General features: G+C 35.6%; 1 protein-coding gene across 1 annotated transcript; it reads left to right on the plus strand.

Annotated features, from left to right (window-relative positions):
* The first annotated feature begins 4441 nt into the window (after window positions 1–4441).
* Window positions 4442–4933, plus strand: LOC149247406 (uncharacterized). Its single transcript, XM_089444154.1, has one exon. The coding sequence runs from the start codon at window positions 4442–4444 to the stop codon at window positions 4931–4933; it is 492 nt and encodes a 163-aa protein (XP_089300280.1).
* The last annotated feature ends 9218 nt before the right edge of the window (window positions 4934–14151 follow it).

A 14151-nucleotide genomic window follows, 5' to 3' on the forward strand; every position in this document is an offset into this window, starting at 1 on the left:
GAAAATATAAATAATATAACTTTATTTCCTTTTTGTTTTAATAATTTTAAAAATTGATATAAATTATCTTATTTGATAAAATAACAAGTGAAATCATTTATTCATCTATAGGCGTATATATATAAGAACTTTAAATGGAAGGAGGTTTGTTGATTTTTTTTTAATGGAGGGACTACTTTGATTCTCAACTGAGTATGCTCAGCATATGCCTCTTCTTAACATTTATCAACTACTGCAGCGTATTAGATTTTTTTAGGTTCAATTGACTTTTAATAAATTTAGAAAATTATAATCGTGCCATGTGGCTTCCACCCACCAATTTCCTAGGGATTTTAGATTATTCCAATTCTAATAAGTTTCTCCATGTTGATATTATTCTAATTATAATAAATTCCTAATTATTTTTTATATCATTCATTTATATATAATAAAAAATTATTTAGCAGAATGATCCATTGCTTTAACAAATTCAAAAAAGTAGATTCGTGTCACGTGGCTCCCCACCAACCAATTTCCTAGGGATTTGAAATTATTCTAATTTTAATAAGTTCCTCCATGTTGAGATTATTCCAATTCTAACAAGTTCCTCATTGTTATTTATAACATTCATTTCTATATAAGCAAATTTTATTTAACAAATAGGTCTATTACTTTTAATAAATTAAAAAAAATAAATTTGTGCCAAGTGTCTCCCCACTGACCAATGTTCTAGGGATTTGGTATTATTCCAATTCTAATAAGTTCCTCCATGTTGAGATTATTCCAATTCTAATAAGTTCCTCCATGTTAAGATTATTCCAATTCTAATAAGCTCCTCCATGTTGAGATTATTCGAATTCTAATAATTCTCTCACTATTATTTATAACATTCATTTATATATAAGCAAATTTTATTTAGAAAAATGGTTCATTACTTTTAATAAATTTAAAAATTATATTCTTGCCACGTGGCTCCCCACCCACTAGTTGAGATTATTTCAATTATAAATAGCTCCTCCATGATAACTTCCTCATTATATTTATAACATTCATTTATATATAAGAAAATATATAACAAGTTATCTTCCTATGTCTTCACTATGGTGAAAATAAATTTCATCCATTATGGTGTTAATATGTCCCTCAACATCTTCGAAGAGCATATTGTCTACTCCAATATTCTGCTAATCCTAGACTATGACATTAAGATGTCCCTCAACGTGTTTGAAGATCATATTGTCTACTCCAATCTTTTGCTTATGCTAGAAGAATGTCGGCTACAAGTTGTGAATATTGCATGTTCTTCGATTACTAACAAAGTTTTCCATACCATATATAACAAGGTATAAACATGGCAAAAACTTACTTCCTATCTTCTTTACTAGTGTCTGAGCATACATATATTTCTATGCTGCCACAACATTCTGATAGTGAAAAATTTAAAGTGGAAAACCTCTATGAGAAGTTTGGGCATTTGATATTGAATCACAAGGCCGACTTATGAGACCTTGATTATAGAAAGGAATATTGCACAAATGAGGAATGCAATGCTTGACCAACTTATGCCACGAATCTCCATGAGATCAATTATGTTTCTGCTATAAAATTAGTAACTAAATGATTTTAAGAAGCGTTCAAAGGAAGATTTTTTTACTCTTCAAATACAAATGTATAAAATTAACTCAGTTATGAATTTGATCTGTCCTAGGTTTTCAGTGTAGGATTAGTGTAGAATTAGGTAAAATAGCATGAATAAATATGTGCTATAAAAGTAATTAGAAATCATTCAATAACAAATTTTTAAATTGCAAGCTGATCTAATTTTTAAATTGCAAGCTGATGCAAAATTTAAAAAAAAATCTTTCCATCTCAAAGATAAAATTGCCAAAAAAATATAGCCCAAATATAAAATAATAACATTACTTGAAATGCTTAAAAATGTTTTAACCATCAAAGTTTATTTCTTTTCATTGTACATATTACTTGACATTGAAATATTTTATTTATGAATTCTATTATTTATACTAATAATTTCCATGATAAGTTCCTTGATGTTTAATAAATTATAAAATTTAGAAATTATGGTTGATGTTTTGAAATGTATTTTTATTTTTAAAATCTGAAATGCATTATTTGTAAATTTATTATAAGTAAAATAGATGAAGTAAAATATAAAATTGACTTTTTTTTTTCTTTATCAATTTTTGAAAGATATCATACATTAGAAAATTATAAATTTATAGATTTAAAATTCCATCAATAATGTTTCACATGATATATATTTTTTAAAACTTTAATATAATCAAATGAGATTATAGTAAATGAATTTATGAATTTACAATTTCTTATTTCATTTCATTTTATGTTATATGAATTTATTTTTGAAAAATCCATTATCTATTACTCATTTGTTTTTAGGATTTTGCACTATATTTTGAATTTTTTTAACTAAGAAAGTCTATAAAATAATAAATTATAGGGTTTTTTAATTTACGGCTTCATATTCCTAGGATATACTATCATTAATAGGGTTTATTATATTAATCTTCAAGTTGGATATAAATTCATTGGGTTTATAATCATGGTCAACCATGCTCCAACACCACATTGCGATAAATATTTTCTCAATATGGAAATCAACAAATGTCGCATTATGACAAGAATTTTCTCAATATGAAAATCAACTATGGTCAACTATGTTCTAACGTTGCATTGTGACAAAGGTTGTCTCAAGAATTCTCAAACATGGTCAATATCCATTTCCACATTGTGACAAATATTGTCTCTTGTTCCAATGTCACATTGTCACAACCATGGTCATCCAAGGTCAACCATGGTCCAACATCGCATTGCAACACAGATTGTCTCAATATGGAGATCAACCATGGTTAATAATGGTCATTCATTGTCTATCACATGGCGGCAAACATTGTCTCAATATGAAAATCAATCATGGCCAACCATATTCCATTGTTGCATTGTGACAAATATTTATCTTAGGGTTTATAATATTTATCATAGGGTATATATTATTTAGGTTTATAATATTTCTTGTTCCACAATCACATTATCACAACCATGGTTATCGATGGTCGACCATGGTCCAACATCGCATTGTGACAAAGATTATCTCAATATGGATATCAACCATGGTCAACGATGGTCAACCATTGTCCAACATCACATTGTGACAAATGTTATCTAAATATGAAAAGGACTCATGGTCAATCATATTCTAACATCACATTGTGAAAATATTTATCTTAGGGTTTATATTCCTTGGGTTTATAATATTTATCCCTTGGATTTAATATTATTCCCTTTGGTTTATAATCCATTAGGTTTATTATTACCTTGGTTTTATAATATTTATGATAGAATTTATATACCTTGGGTTTATAATATTAATCCCTTGGGTTTAATATTATTTTGTTGTGTTTATATTATCAATCTCTTGGGGAATATCTTCTTAATCCCTTTTGGTACTTTTTACAGGTGTGGTTCAAATAGATTTACTACACTTTTATAAGATTGTGGATAATATCAATCTAATCACGGGATGGAGACAGGACGGGAGATATTGCGCGAAGGTTTGGGTTAGGGTTTCTGAAACCGTCTGCAGCTACTAAACCGTGCTGCCCTCCGTTACCAGCATACCACTGCTGTCGTTTCTCCTCTAACCGCCATGAGCACTTTCTTCGTTTTCATGCTGGGGGACTACTAAAAGGAATAGATACAGTGTCGCGCCTACCGGTTGACATTCTATGATGGTTCGCTACCTGCCCAACACGGTCCGTTAACCTGAGAACTCTCATTTTCTCCGGGTTTCTCTACTCACTGAGGTGTTCGCCGATCCGAGACGCAGCTGGCGATGGAGGATCTAGAAGTTGTCGATTATTCAGCTGACCCGCTGGAAGGGGTATCCATCTGGCGCTCACCCTTTTCCACATCAGAAGGTATGTATAGTTCGGGCCTCTCCGAAAATTACTCTTCGTTCTCGCTTAGCGAACAGTCGAGGTCATATCCTGTGGTCCTCCCAGATGTACCACCTACTTGGACTACGCTCTCTACCCCCCCTTACTCTCCGGCAACCCTCGGTTTCGTTTCCGGTTGCTTGAACCCTAACCCTGGTTTAGAACCACCAGCATCTGGTTCCATTTCCCGGCCGCTATTAACCCCTACTCTGCCCACTGTCTCGGCCGGTCTCTCTGGGTCACTCGGTCCTTCATCAGGAAGTTTCACCTTCGTACCTCCGCTCTCTGGCCCCCCTACTGCATTTGGCATCTGTGACCCCTCCTCCTCGCATCAGATCCCGACACCGTTGAATGTTATTGCCCCTCCCCTAGATCGCCCACAGATCATTCCTCCCTCAGAGGGCCCTAAAAAGAAATACAGGTGTTTCAAATCTAAGGAGGACGATATCTTTCTCATGCTGGAGTAGGACATCCAGTGGGGTGAGACAATGGAATTTGCAGATCCAGTACTGGTCGGGCGCATCAGAGGTCGGAACTATTCGGCATCACGTTTGAAGACCTGGGCAGCAGAAGTTTGGGGTCATCATTTGGTGGACATCCCTTTCGTGCAAACCTTCATGAGGGGATGGTTTGCATTAAGGTTCGCTCGTACTGATCATACCAATTGCGTCTTGTCCTCCTACTGGCACTTTGAACATGCCCCGGTGCTCCTCAAGCGATGGACTCCCTTATTCGACCCCGAGACAGAGCAGATTGGCATCGGGCCCATATGGATTCGGCTCCCTGGGCTACCACTACATTACTGGTCGGAAGATATCTTCAGGAGGATTGGCAATGCCATTGGCACCTTCATGGACTATGACAAATCTTACCAGGAAACAGGCATGATGGCATATGCCCGGATTCTTATTAATCTGGACACCAGGGGAGGACTTCAAGAGTTCATTACCATACAATGGAGAGACATGGCACACAAATAGATTATTGACTACGAAGGCATCCCCTATCACTGCCGTAGATGTCACAAAGTGGGACACCTCTATAGGGATTGTCCACTCCTTTGGAAAGCGATGAGGAATGTACAGGATGGAGAGGCCGAACACCCCCTGGGCCACTCCCCCAGGCTGAATCCGGAGAAGAATCAAGAGGATCATGCTCATACACAAGATGTTGGTGGACCCCGTAGCACTCCAGAAGTAGAAGACACTGCTATAGTATCCACTGCTCCCCTTCCTTCATCACCAGCTCCAGTGTGTCCAGTGACTGAACAGGCGGGCATCGTGACGACGGGTATGTCAATTTCATCCCCCTCTCCTTCGCCTCCTGTTTCATGCATATCTTTTGACATTACATCTCATCACATTATTAGCACATCTCCTATTTCTGCACTATCATCACCAGTGGCTTATCGTTATCCCCGGGACTTGCCCCCTCACCCCTATCTCATTTTCTCCCTCCTGCTTCCTACTCCGGTGGCCTCCCCTTGCCAGCCATCGTTGATATCATCTTCCCTCGCATCCCTCTCCATTCCTACCTCCCCGGTATCCCCCCATTATTCCCTTCGATCCCGAACGAAGGACAGAGGTCTTGATGTCGTTGGACTTGACCCTGAGGTCGCTCCTATTACTCTCAAGAACTCTCGTGGCTGACCCTGACGCATTACCAAAGTGAGACACACTGCAGACGAAGAAGTTGCCCTCGGGCGACAGCAAACTAAATTCAGTATACCTAGACTAATAACCGAAGTGGAGAACAAAGCTTGGCTAGAAGACTCGACAGGCTCCTTATTAAGGAGACATTGCTCAACAGACTCCCTCGAATACGTCAATGGGTCGGCACGGGAGGCATATCAGACCATCGTCCTATATTCTTAGAAGCAGTGGACATTAATCATAAAATCAAGAGCCCCTTCAAGTTTAATGCCTCTTGGTTAAAGGACCCTTCTTACATACAATTGGTAAATAACTATTGGCAAAACAACCTTATCAGGGAAGATGAGGATCACTCAGAGGGTTTCATTAGAAAATTAATTGAACTTAAGCAGTTATCTAAAATCTAGGCACATCAATAGCGGATCCAGGATAACCAACTCTGAAGGAGGCGGAAAGTGTCATTGTTGCTTTCGAGGATTCTTCTGGGACTTTCCCCACCCCTGAGAGCAAAGAACAATACACCTCTCTTATAGTGAAGCGCTCTCATATTCTGAAAGAAAGAGAAGAAAGTTGCAGGCTAAGGAGCAGGGCAATTTGGCTCACAGAGGGGGATGATAATACAAAATTTTATCATAAATTTACCAATGGGCGCAAATCCATCAACACTATATGGGAATTAAGAGATGAGCGAGGACAACCTGTATCATCACAGAAGAACCTGGCCAGACTAGCAACAGAGCACTTCAGGGGTATATATAAAGCTCCTGGAGATATTAATATCATGGAAATCATGAGGGTGGCTGAACTTTTCCCCAGGTATGTAGCACAAGAAGACTCGGATGATCTACTGAAGTAAATGACTATGGAGGAATTGGAGGCTACTTTAAAATGGTTTAAAAAATATAAAAGCCCAGGCCCAGATGGGTGTTCCATTGAGTTCTACATCGCTTTCTTTGAAATCCTGGGGAATGACCTACTGAAGATTGTAGAGGAAAGCAGAAGGAGGGGCAAAATATCCTCTGCTATTAAATCCACCTTCATTGCTCTTATCCCTAAATCGAATGACCCTGTCTCTTTCGATGACTTTCGCCCCATTTCTCTCTGTAATTGTCTTTACAAGATCATTGCCAAGATTATTGCCAACCGCCTCAAGCCTATACTCTCGCAGCACATATCTTCATAACAATTCACCTTCCTTCACCACAGACAGATACATGAAGCTATTTCCACAGCACAAGAGCTCATGCACACCATGCAGATCAAAAAACAGAAAGAAATGATTCTAAAAGTGGATCTATCCAAGGCCTTCGATAGAACTAACTGGCTGTATATAAGACTGCTGCTAACTCATCTTGGTTTCCCCTATGAATATATAAAATGGACTATGAGCTACATCACTGATGTATCCTATAGTGTGCTTCTCAATGGTGAAGCTACTTCTTTCTTCACTTCAGAAAGGGGGCTCAGACAGGGATGTCCGCTCTCACCTCTACTTTTCTTGCTTATTATGGAGGGATTAAGTAGAATTATTTCATCAACTAGAGATAGGAATTTATTGACTGGCATTAAAATTGCGGATAATTTCTATCTCACTCATCTGTTATTTGTTGATGACATACTGATCTTCCTGAATGGCAGCATTGGGGACTCCACTACTCTCCATAACTCAATCCTTCTCTTCCAGCATGCTACATGTATGAGGATCAATGATAATAAGTCCACAATTACCACAGTCGGTTGCTCTCAACATGAAATCGCCTTTGCTGTTCAGCGTTTCCCGTTCAACTCTCTGAACCTGTCGGATGGTATAAAGTACCTCGGTTTTAGACTAAAACCTCTCGGTTATAGAATTGCAGACTGGACATGGCTCATAGTGAAAGTGGAAAAAAGGCTTCAAGTATGGTACCACAAATATCTCTCTCGTGCAGGCATATTGGTCCTCATCAAAGTTGTTATTGAAGCCACTCCAATCTATTAGATGACCCTAGCCTGGATACCAAAAGGCATTTTGAACCACTTACAAAGTATTTCCTGCAGATTTCTTTGGAAAGGTCACCATCCGGGGAGGCTTTTTGCCTGGGTCAAATGGGACACCATTGCCAAACCCAAACGCTGGGGGGGATGGGGCATTAAGAGGCTCGATCTATTCTCCAGAGCATTAGTAGCCAAACTTGGGTGGCAGCTCCTCACCTCTAATAGTCTTTGGACTCGAGTTCATATGCAAAATATATCAAGCCACAGAATGTTTTGGACTGGATCCGTATGCAGCAAGGGACTAGCCAAAACATATCCAATATCTGGAAAGCGGTCATAGGCTCCTTACCACTACTGCGAGAAGGAATTACTTGGCGCATAAGGGAAGGTAATGCAATCCGCATTGGACTAGACCCATGGGTCGGCTGTGGCAACGCCCACAGATTATCAGCTGATCTTATAAGGTATATACATGACAGAGGGGTAACTCACGTTAAACACATTGGCGATAATGAAAATTCCTCCTTTCTCTAACAAGCATGGACTACAGCATAAGTGTTGGAAATACCTGATCAGTGGCAACACGAATGGCTGGAGTATACGGACGCACTCACTCAGGCTCACATCAGGCTCACAGAAGGACCTCATGAAATCATCTGGGCCTTTGCTAAGCATGGAACATATACCCCGAAGCTAGGATACTTAAGGCTCATGGAATCTTACAAGCCCCCGGATATCCTCCCCACCTGGAAAGCGCTCTGGAAACTTAAGTCAGCACCACGCACCTGCCTATTGATGTGGAACATTCTTTTTGAAAAAATCCCTACATGCACCAATCTTATGAAGAGATCATTTTATGGTCCCTTTCGATGCCACTTATGCCGCGGGAATGAAGAAAGCACAGAACATCTTTTCTTAAAATGCAGTACTGCTTTACAATTTTGGCAATCCCTCACCTCTCACTATCCAAACTTGAAAGATCGGCAAGGTAATAACCTCATGGAAGCTTGGAATAACTGGTGCCAGAATCACACCGGGAAATCCATCAACATACCATTGCTGGTCTGCTGGGCTTTATGGATTGCGCGCAATCAGGCCATTTTCAACTTCAGGACCCCACATTGGCCTACAATCTTACACCACACGATTGCTGATTTTGACTTGATACCTAAAGAGGAATCCTCTGCCGCCCCCCCCGCACCATCAGACCTGAGATCATTGACAAATCTAAGCCTTGGACTTATTTTGATGGCTCAGCACAGGACGCAGGCTGTGGGGGTGGGGCCATACTATATCTCAATGAATTGCATTGCTTCAAGATACAAATAAAACTAGGTAGAGGCACCAATAATTTTGCTGAACTGTGCACGACTAAACACATCATACATTTTGCAATACAAAAACAATGCAAACACCTGCAACTATTTGGAGATTCTAAAATTGTTTGCAACTGGCTGAATGATGCATCTCATTGTTACGCATTTTCATTGAGGCACATTTTAGATGAAACTAAAAGACTAATTACTTCTTTTGAATCATTTGTCTGTCGACACATCTACAGGGAACAGAACACAGTCGCCGACCAGCTATCCAAAGAGGCAGTGCACAGACAAGGAAACGACTGGTTGATACAGGAGGAAATCGACGGAACATTCTACCAGCATTACCACAGACCTTTTGATGATCAAATTGGAGATGGGCTATAAAGCCCTCACATAACAGTACTATTTTTTGTTATCAGCATGTATATATATCTACTGTTTAGTCATGGGTACCAACTCTTTTATGGTTTTATATAGTTTATATGAAGCTCTCTGCGTAGAGCATGGACATAATTTTGATCACTGCTAGTTACAGATTCGGTAGGCTCCCTGCGTGGAGAAAATTTGTTTTTTTGCCAGATCTATAGACTGTGAACTCGACATGCACTGCTGCCTCCATATGAATATGCTTCAGCATCTACAAAATGTAATTTCTTAATATTAATAGAAATTACGACTTTTTCCCAGCGGAAAAAATTATCAATCTCTTGGGTTTCTAACCCCTTAGGTTCTTAGTATAAATCCCTTGGATTTATAATACCATTCCCTTTAGGGTTTATACATCTTTCATTTATAATATTAATCCCTTGGTTTTATAATACCATTGGGGTTTACAATTAATCCCTTTGGTTTATTATTCTCTTCGGTTTATAATAGCAATCCCTTGGGTTTATTTGGTTCATATTCCTAGGTTATAATATTATTCATAGGGTTTACAATATTAATCCTAGGGTTTAATATAAATCCTTTGGGTTTACAATCATGGCCATTGATGATGAACGATGGTCCATTATCACAATGTGCCAAATATTGTGTCAATATGAAAATCATCCATGATCAACCATGGTAAACCATCGTCCAAAATCATATTGTGACAAATATTGTCTCAGCATGAAAATCAATGGTGGTAAATCATGGTAAACCATGCTTATTTTAGGGTTTCTTTGTCTCAATATGAAAATCAATCATGGTAAACCATATTTCAATGTCTCATTGTGACAAAGATTTATGTTAGGGTTTATAATATTTCTTTTAGTGTTTATATTCCTTGGGTTTATAATATTTATCCCTTGGGTTTATAATTGTTTTGGTTTATTATTCCCTTGGGTTTATAAAATTTATCTTAGGTTTTGTATACATTTTGTTTATAATATTAATCTCTTGTGTTTAATATTATTTCCTTGTGTTTATATTATCAATCCATTGGGTTATTAATCCCTTGAGATTTTAGTATTAATCCCTTGGGTTTATGATTCCCTTGGGTTTATAATATCAGTGCCTTTAGAGTTTATATATCTTTCATTTATAATATTAATCCATTGGGTTTAATATTATCCCCTTGGGTTTAATATTATAATTGGAATTATTTTACAATTATAGTTTTATTTATTATTTCATATGGTATTGTGTGAATTTTTTATTTTTAAGGGAAGGATTGGGTTTGAGTCCTACAAAATAAAGTGGGATAATTATACATAATTGGAATTATTTCACTATTCTAGTTTTTAATTTATTTTTTAGTTTATAAATTTTTTCCATGGTGTAAGTTGGTTGTTTTATTTATTTGTAAAACAAAAATTTAGCACTTATTAAGCTAGTTTCTTATCTTCAAAATTCATTTATGTGAACTCTTTGTTTTCAATGGAGTTCTACAACGAAGTGAAATAAATATATATATTTTAGAATATTTTTATAATATATATATGTATATGTTTTTTTTGATGATTAGGATTCACTGATGTTGATGATGATTTGTATATAGTTGATTCTTTATTAATGTTGATGATGATTTGTATAGGGTTGATTCTTTATTAATATAGATGAGTTTGAGTAGACAAAAAAAAAAGTTATGTCATGGAGTTTCCATTCTTATAATTAGGACAAAGAATTCTATTGATGTGCATGAACTCTTTACTTTGTTGCTCTATATGATATAATGTGTATGTGGGGGGGGGAGAGGTGTTATAGTTTAAAATGACTTTTCAAGGAGTTAGTCCCTTTTATTTAGGATAGGATTATTTTTGTTACCGCCTTTTTTTTTAACCAATGGATTTCAACCAATAATACGTGTACATTTAATATGACTCAATTTAATGGAGGCTGTATATTTTTGTTCTTATGTTGATGCTTATATCTATAGATAGATGAATGAGTTTAGCAAGCAATTTGATTACAAATTTAGCATTTAATTCTTTGAATTCAATTAATGGTAAGTGTATTTCTAAATGTGTTGATCCAAAGGAATTTATATGTTTTTGTTAAGAGTGTGTGGTTATATTAATTTGTAAACAATGAATTTAGCATAATAGTTTATTAAAAATTAAGGATCTCTTAATTTGAATTCATTTATAATTATTAAACAACTTTAATTAAATAATTTGATAAATCATTCTACTGTGTTTTTTTTATTTTCTAATTAAAAATAAGCTTAGAGAAATAAGTTAAAAGATATATGCACATATTTCATTTACATTTTTAAAGTAGGTTTGAATTCCATACACCTCTAATTACTTAATTCAAAGTAAATTTAAACTAATACGTTAATAAATATATAGACTTTTGATTGAATATATAGCAGATGTGGTTATTATTATTTTTTTAGTTGTGAAATTGATAATTGGAGCAGTCATAGTCCCTAACTACTTAAAATTTGCTCCTAATAAATTTCAATTAATAACATCAAAATCCTCATAATATTTTATATAAATAAAGTTTGCAAATAAATTATATGAAAAATTGTTATCTTTATTTGGAATAAAAATATTGTAATTAAAAATAAAAACACATTATATTAACACTATTACATCATTTTTATATTAATTATAAAATATTATAATTAAAAATAAATAATATTATATCAACATTATTAGATTACTTTTATATTATTAATTTATTTTTATCTACTTTGTTTATTATATAATATTTATTTTTATTTAATTATTGAAAAATATTATTTTCTAAAATAAATTTTAGTGGTTATTAGAAATGTATTTTTAACAACTCCATTTTTTTAACAACTCAATTTTAATAAGTAAAAATAGAGTGATAGAATCTACTTACAAAGAATTCAACCCAAAAAAATCTGACTTAATTTCTTTTGTATTTTTAACAATACTATAAGTAAATAAAAATAAAATATTAAAATTTAGTCACAAAAAGATCAACTAATATATTTTATGGGCAAACCTATGATAGGGAATATTTGCACAATATTATGTTAGATGGGAAGAGGAAATATAAACAAAATGTTATGATTAATTATTTTGTGTAAATAATCTATAATAAATATTAAATAACTTATTAATTAAATTCTTTTAAATGTTTTTATATTCACATTAAATATCTTAAAATTTATAATAAAATCATAATGCTTTATTTTGAAATATTTATAATGATTTTTTTAATTCTTTATGTTTATAATGATTTTCTTTTTATACTTTATTTTTTCCTTAAATTTTGTGGTGAGGAAGTTGTGAGACTTGTATTCCTATTATAATAGAAGGAATACAATTTTTTAGTTATTAGATTTAGCATCGTAGAGTTTTATTTTTTGACAAATTATTCATTTAACGTTTCTTATATACTTTGATTCACATGTGAATAATATAATTTTTCCTATCTCAAAAAAAACCAAAGAAAAGGAGCCCCATTTACGTAAGTCGAGACTAGCGACCTCCTCTATTTCGTTCGGATGGTCGGCCAATTTTACAAAATTTTATTTTCTTATTAAACGACTAATTATTCACTTATAAAAGCATCCATGCATATACCAAACAAAGCAACGCAGAGGGAGCATTTGTCTGCGAAAAGTCGCGTTTAAACAAGGAAAATCTTGATGGTGAACTTTACCAGGCTGGAGTGAAAGAACCATCGATCGAAGGCAATCTCGAACTAACAATCTTGAATCTGTGACCTCGGCACCTTCCGAGACTCGGTCCGTGAATAATCTGCACGCAGATTCTGAAAGAGTAGCAGGAATCAAAGGCGGTTTGAACGAAATAATTGAGAAGGAATTTTGGGAGCATCTTTAAAAGAAAAATGGGGAATAAGGCCTCCGTTAATAAACTTTTGAACCAAATGCAAGAATCTGAAGAAAGAATCAAAAAGGAGATTTCTGAGAAAGATTACCACTGCAGAGCTGCGGTTGCCGATAAAGCTAATTATGAGACCAGGATTTTGAAATTAAATGGAGAAGTTCAGGCGATATCCGCAGAATTTCAGGCTGCGAGAAAGGCTTGGGAGTCGGAAAAGGCTGAGCTTCAATCACAAATTGTAGCAGAAGGAAAGGAGAGAGAGGAGATGTCGGTTCAAAATGAAAGGGATTTACTTCAATGCAGAGCAGAAAATGTTCAGCTGGAAGATCAGCTTTCATTTCTTGCCGCAGCGAAAATGATTCTTGAGGAAGAAAACAGATTTTTACAGACTGAAATGGACAGAAGAGCTTTGGTTTCCGAAGAAAATGAGCTAAGCTTGCAGAGAAAAGTAAAGGAGCTGGAAGCAACCGTGGAATCTGTGGAGAAGGATCGTGATTCCTTCAGGGCGTCATCAATGGAGAATAAGAACATTATTGTTGATTTAGAACATAAGCTCTCAGAGAGTGAGGAGGAAAATCGCTCCTTATCGAGAGATCTAAATAAAAACAAAATAGTTGCAGAAGTACATGCCTGTCAAATAAGGGAATTGGAGAATAAAACTAGGGAGCTGGAGAGCAATTTGCAATCGGTGAGCACGAACCGACATTTGACATCAAAACGTCCGATTTTTCAGATGACGTCACTTTCGCAAGACGGAGAAGTAAATTATGGGCAAGGAAAGGAAAATCGGAAAGTAAATTATGGGCAAGGGAGGGAAAATGGAAAAGAAAACTCTTCTTGGTGCGTAAGGGCAAAATCAAACGGTGGTTCAGAGGGAAACACCAAAGCGAGTGCTCCAAAGCGGCTCCTTTCCCTTTCCCTCGATGAAAGGACATCATCGGACAGGTCAATGGTGGAAAAGCAAAGTACTAAAACCCTAACTACATCATCAGAGCAG

The sequence above is a fragment of the Pinus tabuliformis genome, chromosome 7 (assembly GCF_031772625.1).
Source record: "Pinus tabuliformis cultivar Carrire ecotype Pingquan chromosome 7, CPIR1, whole genome shotgun sequence".
Lineage (NCBI taxonomy): Eukaryota > Viridiplantae > Streptophyta > Pinopsida > Pinales > Pinaceae > Pinus > Pinus tabuliformis.

Bases quoted from the DNA above. Each gene is read 5' to 3' on its own strand.
- LOC149247406 (XM_089444154.1), top strand. From the start codon at position 4,442: ATGGAATTTGCAGATCCAGTACTGGTCGGGCGCATCAGAGGTCGGAAC.